This window comes from Neomonachus schauinslandi, chromosome 11 (genome assembly GCF_002201575.2).
Source record: "Neomonachus schauinslandi chromosome 11, ASM220157v2, whole genome shotgun sequence".
Lineage (NCBI taxonomy): Eukaryota > Metazoa > Chordata > Mammalia > Carnivora > Phocidae > Neomonachus > Neomonachus schauinslandi.
Window position 1 is genome coordinate 95794927 of NC_058413.1, and position 19922 is coordinate 95814848.

Genomic DNA, 19922 nt, shown 5'->3' on the forward strand with positions numbered 1-19922 from the left:
GAATTCCAGCCTGACATTCACCTTGAGTCCACTGAGAGCAAGTTCTCAAAACTGCTTGCTGACTGAACACTTGGATCAAGAAAACTTCAGTAGCCTTTGCATTATGACACTGCTTCTGAAAAAGTTATGGTAAAGTATACATGATATAAAAATTACTATTTTAACCATTTTCAAGTGTATAATTCTGTGGATAGGGCAATGAATATACTTTTCTCCTTCCCTTATTTTTCAATGACTGTGGATCTCTAATTTTTTTTACAGACTTTATTGATTCATTTGACAGAGAGAGAGCACAAGCAAGGGGAGGGGCAGGCAGAGGAAGAGGGAGAAGCAGGCTCCCGGATGAGCAGGGAGCCCCATGCAGAGCCCGATGCGGAGCCCAACTCGGGGCTCAATCCTAGGTGCCCGGGATCACGACCTGAGCTGAAGGCAGACGCTTACCCAACTGAGCCACCCAGGTGCCCCTCTAATTTTTTTTAAAAAGGCAAATACCTACGTCTGCTTTCTGTGAACTGTGTATTATTCTAAGCGTTTCCCAAATATTACCATATTTATTAGAACACAACAATCCCAGGAGAACACCTTTAAGTGAGATATCCGAGGCGAAGAGCAGTACCTTGTCTCAGGCCCTAGACAGTGAAGAGCAGAGGGCTCCACTCTGGGCAATCCAGCTCACACAGACAGTCCCACTTACATCTAATTCTATTCTGTCTCAACAGCACTGCTCAACATGCCGTGTTTCCCAACATGTGAGTGTGTCATGGGCTGGAAATGATTGAGAAACTGTGCTATAAGGCAGGGCCTTAATTATCATTCAGGATCTCCAAGTAAAAATTTAATCTACAAAACCTTCATCCAGTGATTAAAATGTAAAATGGAGAATATTCACTCAAACAAAGATAGGTCTAAAGATCCCTACACAAAGGTTCACACGGAGAACTTAGCTCACAGTTAATACGAACAATGGAAGATTCTCTTTCCTAAGTGCCGTTTTAATCATGCTCTTTGAAGTTAGAACAGGAGAATCAAAGAAAAGGATCACTATTATCTGGTTCAACTTTACCGAGGAAATATAAGTCAACTATTTTAAATGTAAGTAAGTGGGGGAACAAGCTCTAAGAATAAGAATGAAACGAGTTATGGAATACTAACTCTGAATGCTTAAAACTTGGATTTCAACCATCCAGGTATATTGTATTAGACACTAAAGCTGGGTGTTTTGCATGTGAAAGGAGGAGGGGGAGGGTTTAAACAAAGAAAGGGAAGAAAAATGCTAACGAAGGCTCCTCATTCCATTTCTTTGACAAATTTAAAACACTGGATTTAAACTTTCTGAAAAAAAATATATATACATTTCAATACACAATCAGTAAAAAAAGAAGTTGCCAGGATTAAAGTTCACAACGCATTTTCATACTACTAGGTATCCCCAGCAAGCACCTGCTGCTTTGTACACTACAGCCTGGCAAAAAAGACCTTCTGGTAGCCAGCTTTCGAGCTTGTTCTTTAAGATGTTCTAATTTAAATGCAGTTGTGCACTTCACAAGTATTATGGTTTTAGAGCAAGTCTTGGTTGGCACTACTAAAGCAAAGTGATTAGAAAAAGCTTTTGCACATTCTACTTGACATTCACTGCCTACTTCTCTATAATGTTCTGGTTTTATAAAAGTTATCACAGATTCTTTGAGAGGAGGCAAGGGAGGAGATCTTCACGTTCCCTCTATTGGCATAATCAAGCTTATGTCCGGTAAGAAATATTTTGAGTGAAATTCTCTTGTTATGTAAAGACATCATCCTGTGGTAAATCACACTAGTGAGTATTTCTGTGTTCAAAAGACATACCAATTAAAAAAATGTATTAACGTCTGAGTCTATGTGGTTTACTATTTTATATGATACTTGAAGTGTGGCCTCCAAGGATCATTTCTGTAATAGGGAATGGAATATCCTGTTACCATTCCTTTACATTCAAAGAAAACCAAAATAATTAGTAATAAACATTTGGGAGACAAGCTTAAAAAAAAAAAGAAAAAGAGGCTCTGGCACTTAACTAGCTACACGTACTTGGGTAACTTATTCTAACTTTCAGTAATACAAAAATGCCTGTTCAGGTCCTCTGCCCATTTTTTAGTCAGATTATTTGTATTTTTGGTATTGAGTTGTAGGAATTCTTTATATATTTTGATTACTAACCCCACATTGGATATATCACTTGCAGATATTTTCTCCCATTCAGTGGGTTGCCTTTTTGTTTTGTTGATGGTTTCCTTCACTGTGCAAAAGCTTTTTAATTTGATGTCATCACAACAGTTTATTTTTGCTTTTGTTTCTCTTCCCTGAGGAGACCAATCCAGAAAAATATTGCTAAGGCCAATGTCCAAGAGCTTACTACCTAGATTTTTTTTTTTTTTTTTTTTAAGATTTGAGAGAGAGGGCACACATGCAGGGTGTGGGGGACAGAGGGAGAGACGGTTTTTTTTTTTTTTTTTTTAATGATTTTTTTTTCAAAGATTTTATTCATTCATTTGAGAGAGTGACAGAGAGAGAGAGAGCACACAAATGCGGGGGGGGGGGGGGGCAGAGGATAAGGGAGGAGCAGACTCCCCGCTGAGCAGGGAGCCAGACATGGGACTCAATCCCAGAACCCTGGGATCAGGACTTGAGCGGAAGGCAGATATTCAACCAACTGAGCCACCCAGGCGCCCCTGAGACAGAGAATCTTAAGCAGACTCCACTCAGCACAGAGCCCCACGCCGGGCTCGATCTCCTGACCTTGAGATCAGGACCTGAGCTGAAACCAAGAGTCGGATGCTTAACCGAATGTGCCACCCAGGCACCCCTAGATTCTCCTTTAGAAGTTTTATGGGGTTTTTTTTTATGGTTTTATGTTTTAATCCAAATCCCTTCTCACTACTTTTTGATAAATTTCTAAAAGTGGAACTACTGAGCGAGATTCTAAATCTTTCTATATCTATCAGCCCCCAGAAAGGCTAAACCTATCTCATTCCTACCACAACCAGGTAAGGGAGTACTCCTTTTCCTTCACCCTCCTTTGAAACACTAATTATAGGGCGCCTGGGTGGCTCAGTTGGTTAAGCGACTGCCTTCGGCTCAGGTCATGATCCTGGAGTCCCGGGATCGAGTCCCACGTTGGGCTCCCTGCTCAGCAGGGAGTCTGCCTCTCTCTCTGACCCTCCCCCCTCTCATCCTCTCTATCTCATTCTCTCTCTCAAATAAATAAATAAAATCTTTAAAAATAAAAAAAAAGAAACACTAATTATAAGCTGATTTTCCATTTTTTTGCCAATTTCTTAGGCCAAAGAAAATTATTTTATGACTAGCAAACTAGACTGTTCTTTTAATATTCATATTTGCCCTTTTATTTTTCTTCTTCTGTGAACTAGTCATTTCCTTTGTCAATTTTCTATTTAAAAAGAGGGGTTTTGGGGCGCCTGGGTGGCTTAGTCGTTGGGCGTCTGCCTTAGGCTCAGGTCATGATCCCAGGGTCCTGGGATCAAGCCCCGCATCGGGATCCCTGCTCCGCGGGAGGCCTGCTTCTCCCTCTCCCACTCCCCCTGCTTGTGTTCCTTCTCTATCTCTCTCTCTGTCAAATAAATAAATAAAATCTTAAAAATAAATAAATAAAAATAAAAAGAGGGGTTTAAAATTTTTTTTTGTTAAGATTTTATTTATTTATTTGACAGAGAGAGATCACAAGCAGGGGGAGCAGCAGAGGGAGAGGCGGGCTCCCTGCTAAGCAGGGAGCCCAATGCAGGGCTTGATCACAAGACCCCAGGATCATGACCTGAGCTGAAGGCAGACGCGTAACAGACTGAGCCACCCAGGCGTCCCTTTTTTTTTTAATTTTCGCTGTGGCTATTGCAATCTAGTCTCTCCCTTCTTTCCTGCTCAGTCTCCACTGCCGACTCCTCTCCCCCTAGATGATTCTGTCCACTCTCTTGGCTTTAAGTACTACTCTGAATGCCACCAAATTTCTAACTATCCCACACCTCTCCCTCTGAATTCCAAAGTCTAATACAGCCAATTGCCTGCTTGACTTATCGCCTTAGATGGCTCATAAAAATATCTCCAATGTAAATAAGTCCAAAATGGAACTCTTGATCCTCCTCACTCCCAATTTAGCTCTACCCACATCTCTACTCTGAATTCCCCATTTTAGCAAATGCTGCTGTCACTGGCAGAGTTAATGACAGAGACCTATACGTCATCTTGATCCTTCCCTGTCATCTTTTCCTGCCCTCCTCTGGTCTAATTCCCCAGCAATTCTTTTTGATTCTAGCTCCAATCTGTCTACTTTTCATCCTTTCAGCCTTTCTCTAGACCAGGCTATCCTGCCTCCCATCTGGCTGACAACCTTGTAACCCAACCCTTTACTCCCATCACTGTACCCCCACGAGCCTAACCCATTTGCCACAGAGCAGCCAACGCTACCATTGTAAGGTAACTACCGGATCAGGTCCTTCCACTCTTTTTACACCCTTCTGTGACATCGCATTGCTCAAACCAGAAACCTAGCCAATACATTCACAAGTCATGCTATGCTAGCTGCTGCTTTTTTTTTTTTTTAAGATTTTATTTATTTATTTATTTATTGAGAGGAGGTGGAGAGAGAGCACACACATGAGCAGGGAGAGGGCCAGAAGACGACGAGAGAGAGAGAGAGAGAGAGAGAATCCCAAGCAGACTCTGCACTGAGCACAGAGCCCAATGCGGGACTCAATCCCTCAACCCTGAGATCATGACCTGGGCCAAAAATCAAGAGGCTTAACCGACTGAGCCACCCAGGTGCCCCTTGCTAGATTTAAAACACATCAAGTACGGTCTACTTTTTGCCATCTCCAGCATCAACACTTTGGTTCAAGCCATCATCATCTTTCTCCAGAACCAAAAAGGGGGTGCTGCCCCTTCCCCAATCATTAGAAAGGCATTCCTAATCTAAGCGGGAATCTTTTCTAACCAAAACCAAACTACTTAAAAAAAAAAAAAAAAAAGGATTTATTTGAAAGAGAGAAACAGACTGAGAGCGAGCGTGGGGGGCAGGGGGAGACAGAGGGAGAGAGAAATTTAAGCAGACTTGCGCTGAGCACAGAGCCCAAAGCGGGCAGCCCAAAGTGGGGTTTGATATCACGACCTCAGATGAAACCAAAAGACGATTAACCAACTATGCCAGCCAAGCGCCCCAAGCCCTAACTTCTCCACACAAAAATCTAAGCTGCCCTTACCTACCACTAATGGTAGGTTAAGATTTGGCACACTAACTGAAAACCTCTCTTCGGGGTGCTAGTGGAAGACTAGAGCAGCACAAACACTTCTGTCTAGTTTGTGAAACACCACTGTTCCACTAGAGAAACACCGAAAACCTCACAAGCTAAGACCCTAGATTACAAGCCTCGTAAGAGAAGGACTATGTTGGTACCACCCAGTGTGCAATCACTGCTCCTCGGGTAGTGCTTACCACCAAGAACGTACCCAAGACTAATTTTTTCTTTAATGAATGGTTAGAACATGAGCTTTTAGTTAGTTCTGAATTATTCCCAGCTGAATTACAATAAAACCAAATCTTGGTCATTTCAGCTTATAACTAAAAAGGCAGTAGAGTTACAACAAAGTTTCACAGTTGTGTTTTAAAATGAACTTCACTGCATAATCCCACTCGGCTTCTACTGTAACATCCTGCGCAAGAAGGAAAACAGGTGCAAAAACCAGGGTTACAGATCAAAGACAAGAAAGCAGCTTATAGTTTTTGTTTAAGTCGTTTTTTTAACAAAAAGTCTAAGAGAAATAACGGCAAGTTTATCTTTAGAGAAGTTACTTTACCTAATAACCTAAAATAAAGACAGGAAGCAACTCTATTAAATACTGATAGATATGCAGAGCAGACTTAAGGGATCAGCTCTTTAACATCCAGCCTAGGAACAAATTCCCTTGTGTATACAGCTTTAGGGAAACATATGTGTTCCCCAAGCCACAGCAGGTTCATCTAGAGGTGACACCTGGCCCACGCTGGACTAATCACAGTACTTACCTTTTCTTTCGAGTTGACTGGTTCAGGGATAACCAACTGATCTATAGCAAGCCAAAGTCAAAACTGAAACTAAGAGTCAGATGTTCTGCTACAGTGGAAACCCCATAAGATGTAAATGTTGGATGTAGCAGAGGTCAGTTTTCCAGCAATTCAGACATCAATCTGCACCAAGAGAATGCAGAGAGTCCCGGCAACATTTCCAACCCTGGTTTCGGTTACTCCTTGCCCTTAGTGTAACTTAACATAGTCACTTTTTCTAGAATTTTACAAGTCCACAAATTTCTCTCTCCCAAGAAGGAAAACCAGGAATGAAGCATAAAAGGCCTGTAATACCCTTTATCATGATAAAAAACACTAAACAAGGAACAGAAGAAAACCTTCTCAACCTGATAAAGGACATCTATGAAAATCCCACAGCTAACATGATACTCAATGGTGAAAGACTGAAAGCTTTCCTCCTCATATCAAGAACAAGACAAGGATGTCTGCTCTCACCACTTCTATTCAACATAAATTCTATTCAACATCAAGTTCTAGTCACCACAACTAGGCAAGAAAAAAAAATAAAAGGCATCCATAAAGGAGTAGTAAAACTTTCTCTATTTGCACATGACACGATCTTATTTGTAAAAAAATCCTAATGAATCCAGTAAGAAACTACTAGAATCAATAAATGAGTCCTGCAGAGTTACAGGATACAAAATCAATATACAAAAATCAATTGTGTTCTATATACCAGTAATAAACTATCCAAAAATGAAATCGGGAAAACAATTCCATTTGCATCAGAAAGAATAAAACACTTAGGAATAAAAAAAATTTTTTTTAAGGAGAGAGCACAAGCAGAGGGAGAGGGAGAAGCAGGCTCCCCACTGAGCAGGGAGCCCCGAAGCAGAACCTGATCCCAGGACTCTGGGATCATGACCGGAACCAAAGGCAGACACTTAGCTGACTGAGTCACCCAGGCGCCCAGAAATAAAATTTTTTAAGATTTATTTTTTAATTTTAATTTTTAAAAGATTTTTATTTATTGAGAGAGAGAGACAGAGCGAATGCGCCGGGGTAGGGAGAAGGAGATAGAGAATCCTCAAGCAGACTCCCTGTTGAGAGCAGGGCTCAACCCCAGGACCTCAGCTGAAACCAAGACTTGGCCGCTTAACCAACTGAGCCACCCAGCATGCCTACTTAGGAATAAATTAAACCAAGGAGGTGAAAAACTTATACACTGGAAACTACAAAAACACTGCCGAAAGATGTTTTAAAAGACCTTAACAAATGGAAAAACATCCCATGTTCATAGATTGGAAGACTTAGTGTTAAGATAGCAATACTTCCCAAACAGATGTACCAGTCCAACGCAATTCCTAAGAAAATAACAGCCACCCTTTTCGCAGAAATTGGTGAGCTGGCTCATAAGGAATCTCAAGGGACCTCAAATAGCCAAAACCATCTTGAAAAAGAAGAACAAAGTTGGAGGACTCACACTTGCTGATTCCAAAACTTTACTACAAAGCTACAGTAATCAAGATGGTGTGGGTACTGGTCTAAGGACAGACATATAACCATGCAAAGAAGACAGAGAACCTAGAAATAAACCTTCATACAGTTGACTTTTGACAAGGGCATCAAGCCAATTCAATGGGGAAAGAATGTTCTTTTCAATAAACAGTGCTGGCATTAAAGGATACCCATATGCAAAAGGATAAAGCTGGACTCTTACCTTTGACCATATACAAAAATTAACTCAAAATGATCACAGACATAATCTTCATGACATCGGATTAAGCAATGGTTTCTTAGCCATGATATCAAAAGCACAAGTAACCAACAAAAAAGTAGTGGACCTCACCAAAATTAAAACTGTTTGTGCTTTAAATGACACTAAAAAGAAAGTGAAAAGACCACCCACAGAATGGGAATAAAATTTCGTAAATCATATATCTGATAAGGGTCTAGTATCCAGAATATGTAAAGAACTCTACAACTCAACAATAAAAAGAAAAAGAACCCCAACTGGGCAAAGGATTTGAATAGACAATCCTCCAAAGAAGATATACACATGAAAAAAGCTCACATTATTACTCATTAGGGAAATGCAAATCAAAACCACAATGATAGCTACTTCATACCCAGTAGGACAGCTATAAAAAAAAAAGAAAACAAAACAAAAACAAAAAAATAACAAGTATTGGTGAGAAACTGGAACCCTCATACATCGTTGGAAGAATGTAAAATGCTGCTGTGATAAACAGTCAATGGTTCCTCAAAAAGTTAAACTAGAATTACATATGACTCAGGAATTCCTCTCCCAGGTATTTACCCAAGAGAACTGAAAACATATAGCCACACAAAGACCTGTATGCAGATGTTCATAGCAGCATTATTCATTATATCAAGGGGAAACAACCCAAATGTCCATAATCAAAATGTGGTATAGCCATGCAATCAAGTATTATCTAGCCATTAAAAAGGAAAGACGTACTGACCCACACTACAACATGAATGAGTTATGAAAATATGTGCTAGGAAAGCCAGACAAAAAAGGCCACACGTTCCAAGTCCACTTACACGAAACGTCTAAAACAGGCAAATCTTCAGAGACAGAAAGTAGGTATTTGTGACTGCCAGGGGCTGGGGGAGAAGCAGGAGTGGGGAATGGGCAGTGACTGCTAATGAGTGTGGGGTTTCTTGTTGAGATAATGGAAACATTCTGAAATTAGATAGTGGGGACGGTTACAAGACTTTGTGAACATACCAAAAACCACCGAATTACATTCTGTAAAAGGGTGAATTTTATGATATGTTAATATCTCAATTTAAAAAACTGATTAGGAAAATAGGAACCGAAATACAGCTCACAAAGGTCACACAGTAAAGCCATACATTTTTCTTTTAAAAAAATCGGAATTGCAACTGAAATTTATTTATTCTCACTTTACATATAACTTGAAAAAAATCTCAAAGCCCATAATGTATTAAAAACTTCCTATTATGGGTAATAACATTGATAGACAAACATACTGACAGGAAGGTTAAAAAAAAATGGCTAAAGAACTTGAAAGCAATAGTATGGGGCCACTTACTAAGGCTAAATTGGTCTACGTACTTCATTATGATCTGGCAGTCTCACTAATACACAGTATATGTTTACAGTAAAGAAAATGAGGATGATGACTAAAATTAGAGCTAACCCACTTATTACTTTCATTGTGCCAATCACCACTCTAAGTACTGAACATTGACTCACTCATTTAATAACTCCCAACAACCCTACAAAGAAAGTACTACTGTTAGCTCATTTTACAGATGAAGAAACAGGGATCACAAAGCTAAGTGGCAAAATTAAGATTCAAACGCAGGCTTCAGAGTCCATCCTCTTAACCAGTACACAATACTGTCTCTCAGGGACGAACAATCCATCGGAAAAAAAAATGTTAAATAATGTTCAGTATGATCTAAAACTGGAAAATCTACAATTTTTATTTCACTGTAAAAGTGCTCTTTAAAAACAACAACAACGGGCGCCTGGGTGGCTCAGCTGGTTAAGCGACTGCCTTCGGCTCAGGTCATGATCCTGGAGTCCCGGGATCGAGTCCCGCATCGGGCTCCCTGCTCAGCAGGGAGTCTGCTTCTCCCTCTGACCCTCCTCCCTCTCATGCTCTCTGTCTCTCATTCTCTCTCTCTCAAATAAATAAATAAAATCTTAAAAAAAAAAAAATTTACATAAAAACAACAACAACAACTCTTCTATAGCAGCCTATCATCCACGGGAGAATGTCTAGAGGTAAAAGAACACTTACATCCTGACTCCCATCTGTATTCACAGCTCACTTGTCTTTCCCAATTCTAGCCAAACCAGACTGCTCATGTTCCTTCAACATACAGAGCCTGTGCATGTTCATGCACCTGTGTTAAAGGCCTTTTTTTCACTTCTCTGATTAGAAAATTTCTACTTGCCTTCTACAACCTAGCTCACATCACACTTCCTTTGTGCCACATTCCCTGACACCACAAGGCAAATCTGTGTTCACGCAGCCTTTTGCACCTCTCTCTATTAAAGCATCCACCTCAGTACATCATAATTAAAGGCTTCACTCCCCTTTTCACCTCCTACAGTTAGAACCTAGTTTGCTGTAGATGCTAAATTAAATTTTTTAATTAAAGTAAATAAAATTATTTTTTTTTTAATTCAGCAATACAAAATCACCAGTTAGCTACGATCCACATAGTCAGGTTTTATCTTAACAAAAGTCATAAAATTTAAATATTTAAAAAGAATAAAGTTCATTTTCATATAAACTAGAAGTTACAAAGGTTCCTAGAGATTGAATTCAGTCACCAGAAATCTTCTTAATGAGAAAAGACTGATACTCTGGACCAAACCTGAGTAATCTGTCGTAGTAAACTTATGAATAATGACATGGGTAAAATTTTCACTAAGAGATGAGGGTTCCCAGAATCTAAGTCAACAGAGAAAGGAGTGGTAGGTAGGCTATAAGGATACCATTTAGTAAGTTAGTGCTTGAGTAATACATGCTTACTTAATGCCCTCAAAAATTACTGTTCTTCTAATTCATGTCACTCCTTGAGAGTTAATTTACTACCTACAAAGTTCTAGTGGAATTTACGTTTTATTACTTGTCCTAGATGAGTTAATATTTCCAACTGGACCAAACCAAATATAACCATATCTACAATCAACCCATTTCTCTCCCAGTATATAATTTAAAATAGCCAAACTAATAACATATGGGACACCCAATACAGTAATAAGTATCAAAGAATACATAGGAGTCTGTCAAATATTTACTGAATTAACTACATTTGTCAATATCTATTCTATTGGAAAAGTTACCTACAAAAGAAATGTCATTTCACTTTGTTTTATTTAAAAAAAAAAAAAAGGTGGGGGGGGTTACCTAACTATTATTATCCCATACTTTTGACTTCCCTAAATAAGCTACAGCTCTGGCAAAATCTGCCCTCTTATTGTTGACTCCCAACCTCAGCTTAACCTCAACCTTCTTTCAAACTCTCACCTATCCCCAAACTTTCATGATCTTTGGGGTCCCCAATGGACCTTCTGCCTCCAATTCATCTTCATGACTAAAAGGCACTGACTTTTCAGAGAGGGGTTCAACACCCTCCAAGGCAACGTTTGATATAAAACCCACCTTTAAATCAAATGTCAACTTTGCATTTTCGTTGACCTAAAAATTCAAACCAAGTCACAGCTACTTCTAAGTGTTACCCATTTAGGCAGTCACAGACCTGAATAAATATTTGTGTAGTATTTGCCATTACCTAGGCTGAGAATTCTCCTCATACATTCTTTCTTTCCCCTCCTTGAAGAGGCTTATGGTCTGCTTAGTTTTCTTCATCAAATTCTCCATGAACACCCTAAAATACTCATTTTCTCCAAGTGTCTCCATCTTCCCCTCATATCTTGACAAGACAGTGCGGAGATGCTGGTAGGTATCTGGCAGCAGGTCTAAGATATAAGGTGGGCTATTCTTTAGCGCCAGCTTTGGGTTCTGACACAATCGCACCACCTGCAACAAATGGAAAAGAAGGGCTATTACTTGGAGGATCTTAAGGACGATTTCCTTTTTCAATTTAAAAAAAAGTTATAAAATATGTGCTCTGTTGCAGAAACATTAAAAAATGCACAAGACCATAAGAAATGATCCATAACACCCCTGCCCATGGGCAATTAGTTTGCATTTTTAGTGGTTCCCCTAGGAGGGTGGGTTCTTTAAAACCATATGAGAGACTAATGGTCCAGAAATTACATAGCAGACAAGGGGGGCCGGGCTGGCTCAGTCGGTGCACTGTACGACTCTTGATCTTGTGGTTGTGAGGCTGAGCCCCACGATGAGTGTAGAGAGGACGTAAAAATAAATCTTAAAAAAAAGAAAAGAAATTACATAGCAGACTAAACATTGCAGGGGGGAGGAAGACATTGCACTAACACCTAAAAAGTGCTAGATGAACAAGGACAAGTTCATTTTAAATGCATGGCTCACCCCACAACACAATAAAAAAAAATTCCCAAGGACAGACATAAAGAACATGGCTGGGGCGCCTGGGTGGCTCAGTCGTTAAGCGTCTGCCTCCAGCTCAGGTCATGATCCCAGGGTCCTGGGATGGAGGCCCACATCAGGCTCCCTGCTCCACTGGAAGCCTGCTTCTCCCTCTCCCTCTCCCCCTGCTTGTGTTCCCTCTCTCGCTGTGTCTCTGTCAAATAAATAAATAAAAATCATTTAAAAAACAACAACAACAACAACAACATTGCTGCCCTGGGAAGTAACGTAGAGCCCAGAGTTGTAACAGCCACTAGGGTCTGGGAGCAGAGGGGCCTTGAACCCCATGGAGCTCAACTGAGATACCATTCTTTGCCATATAAAGAACCTCCAGCCCCCACTCTGGGTGTAGAGAATGCTTAAAAAAAAAAAAAAAAAAAAGGCCTCCAGAATTTGCCTAATAATTCTTTTTCCCATATTTTACATTCAACTTCTGAGTTCTTATGTTTTATGTAGGTTTCTTTTAAAGAACATGTAGCAGTATTTTTAAAACCCAATGTAACAGTCTTCGTTTTTAAACTAGTGAGTTTAGTACATTTTATATTTGTTAATAATGACTAATAAATTTGTATTTATTCCTATCATCTTATTTTGTATTTTCCACTTACATGGATTTTTCTGTGTCTGGGAAAGAGAAATAAATTAGTGGAAGGGAAAAGTCTAGAAACAGACCCACACATATACAGGCCCTTCACTTATCACAAAGGAGTGGTCTTTTCCAAAAATAGTAGTGGAACAATTGGGTATCCATATAGAAAAAATAAACTAAGCCCTCACCTTACACTATACCAAAAAACAAAACACCATACATATAGACACACACACACACACACAAAAAAAAAAAAACCCAAAAAAGTAGACCTTGGGTTATAGACCTAAATGTGAAAGGCAGATCTCCAAAGCTTTAGAAAATAATATAAGAAAATTATCTTCACTACAGAGAAAATTTTCTTAAACAGGACTATAAAAAGCATTAACCACACACATAAAAAAGTTAATTAAAATTCTCCTACTTCAAGATACCCTATAAAGAGTAAAAACACATGTACAGAATCAAAAATATTTGTAATACATATATATATCCAAATGTATATATCCAGAATACACAGGCATACTTCAGAGATACCGCAGGTTCGATTCCAGACCACCACAATAAAGCACTTATCTCAATAAAGTGAATCAAATGAGTATTTTGGCTTCCCAGTGCATATAAAAGTTATGTTTATACCATACTGTAATCTATTAAGTATACAATAGTAGTAGGTCCCAAAAAAACGTACATACCTTAATTAAAAAATACTTTATTGCTACAAAATGCTAAGCATCATCTAAGCTTTTAGTGAGCTGTAACTTTTTTGCAGTGGAGGGCCCGGCCTCAATGTCTATGGCTGCTGACTAATCAGGGTGGAGGCTGCTGAAGGCTGAGGTGGCTGTGGCAAGTTCTTAAAATAAGACAAGAGTGAAGTCTGCTGCCTCGACTGACTCTTCCTCCCACGAGTGAGTTCTCTATAGCATGTGGTGCTATTTGATAGCATTATATCCACAGTACAAAGTCTTTCAAAATCTTTCAATCCTCTCAAAGCCTGCCACAGCTTTATCAATTAAGTTATGTAGTATTCTAAGTCTTTTGTCATCACTTCAACAATCTTCACAGCACCTTCCCTAGAAGTAGATTCCATCTCAAGAAACCACTTTCTTTGCTCATCTGTAAGAAGCAACCCCTCATCCGTTCAAGTTTTATCATGAGACTGTAGCAACTCAGTCCCATCTTCAGGCTCCACTTCTGATTGTAGTTCTCTTGCTGTTTCCACCACATCTGCAGGTACTTCCTCTGCTAAAGTCTTGAACCCCTCAAAGTCATACACGAGGGTTGCAATCAAATTCTTCCCAACTCCTGTTAATGTTGGTATTTTGAGCTCTTCTCATGAATCACTAATGTTCTTAATGGCATCTAGAATGATGAATCCTTTCTAGAGGTTTTCAATTAATGTTGCCTAGCTCCATAGAGGAATCACTATCCATGGCAGCTATAGCCTTATGAAATGTATTTCTTGAATAATAAGACTTGAAAGTCAAAATGACTCCTTGATCCATGGGCTGCAGAATGGATGCTTTGTTAGCAGACATGAAAACATTCATCTCATTTTACATCTCCATCAGAGCTCTTGGGTGACTAGGTACAATGTCAATGAGCGGTAGTATTTTGAAATAAATTTTCTGAGCAGTAGGTCTCAACAGTGGGCTTAAAATATTCAGTAAACCATGCTGTAAATAGCTGTGCTATCATTCAGGCTTTGTTGTTCCATTTATAGAGCTCAGGCAGAGTGGATTTAACATAATTCTTAAGGGCCCTAGGATTCTGGAGTGGTAAATGAGGACTGGCTTCAAGTTAAAGTCACCAGCCGCATGAGCCCCTACACCAAGAGAGTCAGACTGAACTTTGAAGCCAGGCTTTGATTTCTCTCTAGATATGAAAGTCCTAGATGGCATCTTTGTCCAATAGAAGGCTGTGCAGTCTACACTGAAATGTCTGTTGTTCCGTGGAGCCACCTCCACTATCTGAGCTAGATCTTCTGGAGAACTTGCTGCAGCTTCTACATCAGCACTCGCTGCTTCAACCTGCACTTCTACGTTATGCAGACGGCTTCTTTCCTTAAACCTCATGAACCCGCCCCTGCTAGCTTCACGCTTTGCTTCTGCAGCTTCCCCACCTCTCTCAGCCTTCACAGAATTGAAGAGAGTCAGGGCCTTGCTCTGGATTAGGCTTTGGCTTAAGGGACCGTTGGGGCTAATTTGATCTTCTATCCAGACCACTCAAACTTTCTCCTCATGGGCAGTAAATGTTTCGCTTTATCATTCATGTGTTCACTGGAGTAGCTAGCGCTTTTAACTTCCTTCAGGAACTTTTTCTTTGCACTCAACGTGGCTAACTGGTGCAAGAGGTGTAGCTTTCAGCCTGTCTCAGCTTTAGAGGTGCCTTCCTCGCTAAGCTTAATCATTTCTAGCTTTTTTTTTTTTTTTAAAGATTTTATTTATTCATTCGACAGACACAGAGAGAGAGGAACACAAGCGGGGAAGTGGGAGAGGGAGAAGCAGGCTTCCCACTGAGCAGGGAGCCCGATGCGGGGCTCGATCCCAGGACCCTGGGATCATGACCTGAGCCGAAGGCAGACGCTCAACCGACTGAGCCACTCAGGCGCCCCAATCATTTCTAGCTTTTGATTTAAAGTGAGAGATGTGCAATTCTTCCTTTCACTTGAATACTCAGAGGCCAATGTAGGATTATTAATTGTCCTAATTTCAATATTGTTGTGTCTCAGGAAATAAGAGAGGCCAAACGAGAGGGAGACAGATGGGGAAGAGCTGGTCAGTAGTCAGAACACAGAACATATACTGATTATGTTTGCCATTTCAGGGGCTCAGTCATTAAGCGTCTGCCTTTGGCTCAGGTCATGGTCCCAGAGTCCTGGGATCAAGCCCCACATCGTGCTCCCTGTTCAGCTGGAAGCCTGCTTCTCCCTCTCGCACTCCCACTGCTTGTGTTCCTGCTCTCACTGTGTCTCTCCCTCTGTAGAATAAATAAATAAAATCTTAAAAAAAAAAAAAGAAAAGTTTGCCATTTCAGGGGTGCCTGGCTGGCTCAGTCAGTACAACATACAACTCTTTTCTTTTTTTTTTAAGCATACAACTCCTGATCTTGGGGTCTTGAGTTCAAGCCCCACATTGGGTGTAGAGCTCAATTAAAAAAAAAAAAAAAGTTCACCATTTCTCATGGGTGTGGTTCGTGGTGCCCTAAAACAATTAGAATAGTAATATCAAAGATTACTGATCACTGTAACAAACATAAATGAGAAAGTTTGAAATACTGGAAGAATTTACCATATGGTGCAAAGTGAGCAAATGCTGTTGGAAAAATGGAGAGACTTGCTTGAATCTGTAAAGAGGCTTGCTTCAATTTGTAAAAAATGCAGTATGTGCAAAGCACAATAAAATGAGGTATGCCTGTAATTGCTTCTGTGCCATTTACTTTCTTCTCTCCTTCTGGAACTTCAATGACCTAATCCATAAGAACTTTTCACCATGTTCCATGTTTTTTACACTCTTTTCTGTCTTCTCCATCCTTTGCCTCTCAGTGGCTTAGTCTGGATTTATTCCCTAATTTATCTTTCACTTCACTAATTTTCTCTTCAGCTGTATCTACGCTGTTAAACCCATTCACGGGGTTCTTAATAATCAGTTGTGTTTTTCAGTTTCAGAATTTCTATTTCAAATGTCAAAATTATCGATTTTGTCTTTAGTTCCTCTAACACATTAATCATACATTTTTTAAGTCCATGATTGATAATTCAAATATCTCTGCCTGTCCTATGGGTTTCTATTGTCAATTTTTCCTCTCAGTTTCCAGTTGTGTTTAGTCTTTTCATATGCCTGGTTATTCTTTATTGAATGTTGGACACTATATATAAGAAATTATAGACACAATCTGAGGCCATGGATGATGTTACTCAGAAAGGGTTTACTTTTGCTTCTGGCAAGCAGACAGGCTAGGGACATTAGGATTCCCAGATCACCTTAATCTAATCCAGAACTGAAAAAACTGAAAAGCTGGGCTTCAGTCCCTATAAAGACTAGTCTACTTGTTTTACCCTTACTCCTACAATTTAGGCCCTGAGGAACCCAACCCCAAAACCAAGAGTTTCCCAGGGCCCTCTACCCTGGGAGGCTCTGATTCCAATTTTTTGTCCTCCCTGACATCAGCCTTTTGAAAACTCTACTCAGTCTCTCAACTGTCACCTCCAAATTCAGCCATGATCTCATGGACGAGGCAGCCTCAAACATGAGGCTAACTTCTCAGAGCTTTCCTTATCTTCTGGAACTTGGCCTCCTAATTCCTTACTGCTTTTATGGCTCTTCAATGCCTTCTAGCTTTTCTAGTTGTCAGCAATATATTTGGTCTGAAACAATCTGACATTGTCTAACGTTGGTAGAAGCAAAGTCTTGACGTCTTGCTTTTTATTTCACACTTAAAAACATTTATTTCTTTGTGTCAACAAAAACTCATTATAAGCTTGAGATGAGATGTCTAAACGATTCCATTCTATGGATATACCATAATATATTTTAACCATCCCACCCCACCCCACACTCTGTTTTAACATTTATGTTGTTTTCAAGTCACTATTACAAGGATCACTGTGATGAACATCGCTGAGCATGTTATTCTTTTATACATCTGATTATTTCCTTCAGATAGAGTCCCCCAGAAGTGGAAACGTTAGGTTCAGTTAGAATAACTGCAAAATTCCCATTTAATAACTAATCATCAATGACTCGTCAAATGATAAGTCAGGTATTAAATTTTTAAAGCTAGGTATTTTATTCTCTGTACACCATTTCCTCAACTCTTGGAAAAAACAGGCCCATATAATCCTACTAAACACAAGCTGAATCAACAAAAATATCTGATGTATGAATATTTTAGCAGTGTTTTAGGAAGCTGCTCATCCTATTAAATATTTCAAGCCAAAAGGGAAAAACACAGCCAAGAAAAAAGACTACCACAGAGGACAACTATATTCTAAGTCCAAGAATTAAGAACTCATACTAATAAAAAAAATAGTCTCCAATTTATAAGTGTTACATTCCCAAACCTCATTTGTAAGGCAGGTGTTTATAATTCAGAATATATTTTTACAGAATATATGTTTATAATAAAAATAATCAAAATGAAACCTTCCTGAGGTTAGTTCATGGAGGAAGGTAGAGGAGACTGACAATGAGACTAAGATCTCAAGATCTAGCAAAGGCTACAAGAGGTATATAATTGGAGGTTTTTATTGTCACAGAAAATTGGACATGGAGAAAGAACCAGAAGGAAAAAAGGTAAGTGAAAAGCTAAGGTTTCTGGTACGACAACAGGAAATGAGATCTACAATATAGCTAGGAACATTAAACATCATTAAAAGAAGGGACACCTCCATCCTCTAAAACAGAAGGGAGTGAGGGCAGACTGAGAGACAAATTCAGACAGATGAAGGCAGTAAGCTGAAGGTAGGAATGTTCCTGATGGTTTTGGTTTTTCTCAATGCACCCATTCAACAAATGTATCTCAAGCACTGGGATATAGAAGTAAAAGGACAACATGCCTGAATCTGAGAGCCATCATCAGGCAATAAACTAAAAAAATGAATTCAAGAAAAATATGAGGTTCTAAGACCTGAAACCATAAAACTCCCAGAAGAAAACATAGGTGGTAAGCTTCTTGACAATGGTCTTGGTGATGGTTTTTTGGATCTCACTCCAAAAGCAAGGGCAAAAGAGCAAAATTAAAGGGGACAACATCAAACTAAAAAGTTTTTGCCCAGTAAAGGAAATCATCAACAAAATGAAAAGGCCACCTACCAAATGGGAGAAGATACTTGCAAATCATGTATCTGATTAGGGGTTAACATCTAAAACATTAAAGAACTCACACAACTCAATAATAAAAAGACAGACAATCTGATTTTCATGTGAGCAAAGGATCTCAATAGATATTTTTCCAAAGAAGACATCCAGATGGCCAACAGGCGCATAAAAGATGCTCAACATCCCTCATCATCAGGAAACTGCAAATCAAAACCACAATGAGCTATATTACCTTATACATGTCAGAATGGCTAGTATCAAAAACACAAGAAAGAAGTGTTGGCAAGGATGCAGAGAAAAGGGAACCCTCATGCATTCTTGGTGGGAATGTAAATTGATGCAGCCATACAGAAACCAGTATGGAGATTCCTCAAAATAAATTAAAAATAGAACTACCATACGATCCAATAATTCCACTTGTGAATATTTATCTGAAGAAAACAAAACTAGTTTGAAAAGACAGGCACCCCTGTGTTCACTGCAGCACTATTTACAATAGCCAACATATGGAAACAATCTAAGTGTCCATGGACTGATGAATGGATAAAGAAGATGTGGTATGTATGTGTAACAGAATACTACTGGGTCATAAAAAAGAATGAAATCTCGCCATCTATGATAACATGGATGGACCTTGAGGGTATTTTACTGTGAAATAAGCCAGACAGAGAAAGACAAATACCTTATGATTTCACTTACATGTAAAATTTGATAAATAAAACAAACATGCAAACAATACAAAACTCATAGAGAACAAATTTGTGGTTGCCAGAGGGGAGAGGGGGTTGGGAGGTCAGCAAAACGGGTGAAGGGAGTCAAAAAGTATAAACTTCAGTCATGGGGAATGTAATGCTTGGCGACTATAGTCAATACTACAATATGTACTGAATAATTGAGCGTTGTTAAGAGAGTAAATCTTAAAAGTTCTCATTGAAAGAAAAAAAGTTTGTGAGGACAGCTTTGTAACTTTGTATGGTGACAGATGGTAACTATACTTGTTGTGGTGATCATTCTGCAATGTATACAAATATAGAATCACTGTGTTACACACCTGAAACTAACTAATATTACATGCCATTTATACTTCAATAAAAAGAAAAGAAAAATATCAGGCTCTACGCAGAGAATTTAAATAGAGTAATAGAGCAAGAAAATGCTGAACGACTCCTTTATTTTTTTTTTAAAGATTTTATTTATTTGATAAAGAGAGAAAGCACAAGCAGCGGGAACAGCAGAAGGAGAGGCAGGCTCCCCACTGAGCAGGGAGCCTGACTCGGGGCTCAATCCCAGGACCCTGAGATCATGACCTGAGCCGAAGGCAGACGCTTAACCGACTGAGCGACCCAGGCGTCCCCTGAACAACTCCTTTAGAACAGTGAACAGGG

General features: G+C 39.4%; 1 protein-coding gene across 1 annotated transcript in view; it reads right to left on the bottom strand.

Moving 5' to 3' along the window:
* Window positions 1-19922, bottom strand: part of CBL (Cbl proto-oncogene) — a 76049-nt gene that overhangs the window by 44228 nt on the left and 11899 nt on the right. The window contains exon 2 of the mRNA XM_021696339.1: window positions 11351-11598. Coding sequence (XP_021552014.1) covers window positions 11351-11598 — 248 coding nt within the window. The remainder of the gene's footprint in view (window positions 1-11350; window positions 11599-19922) is intronic.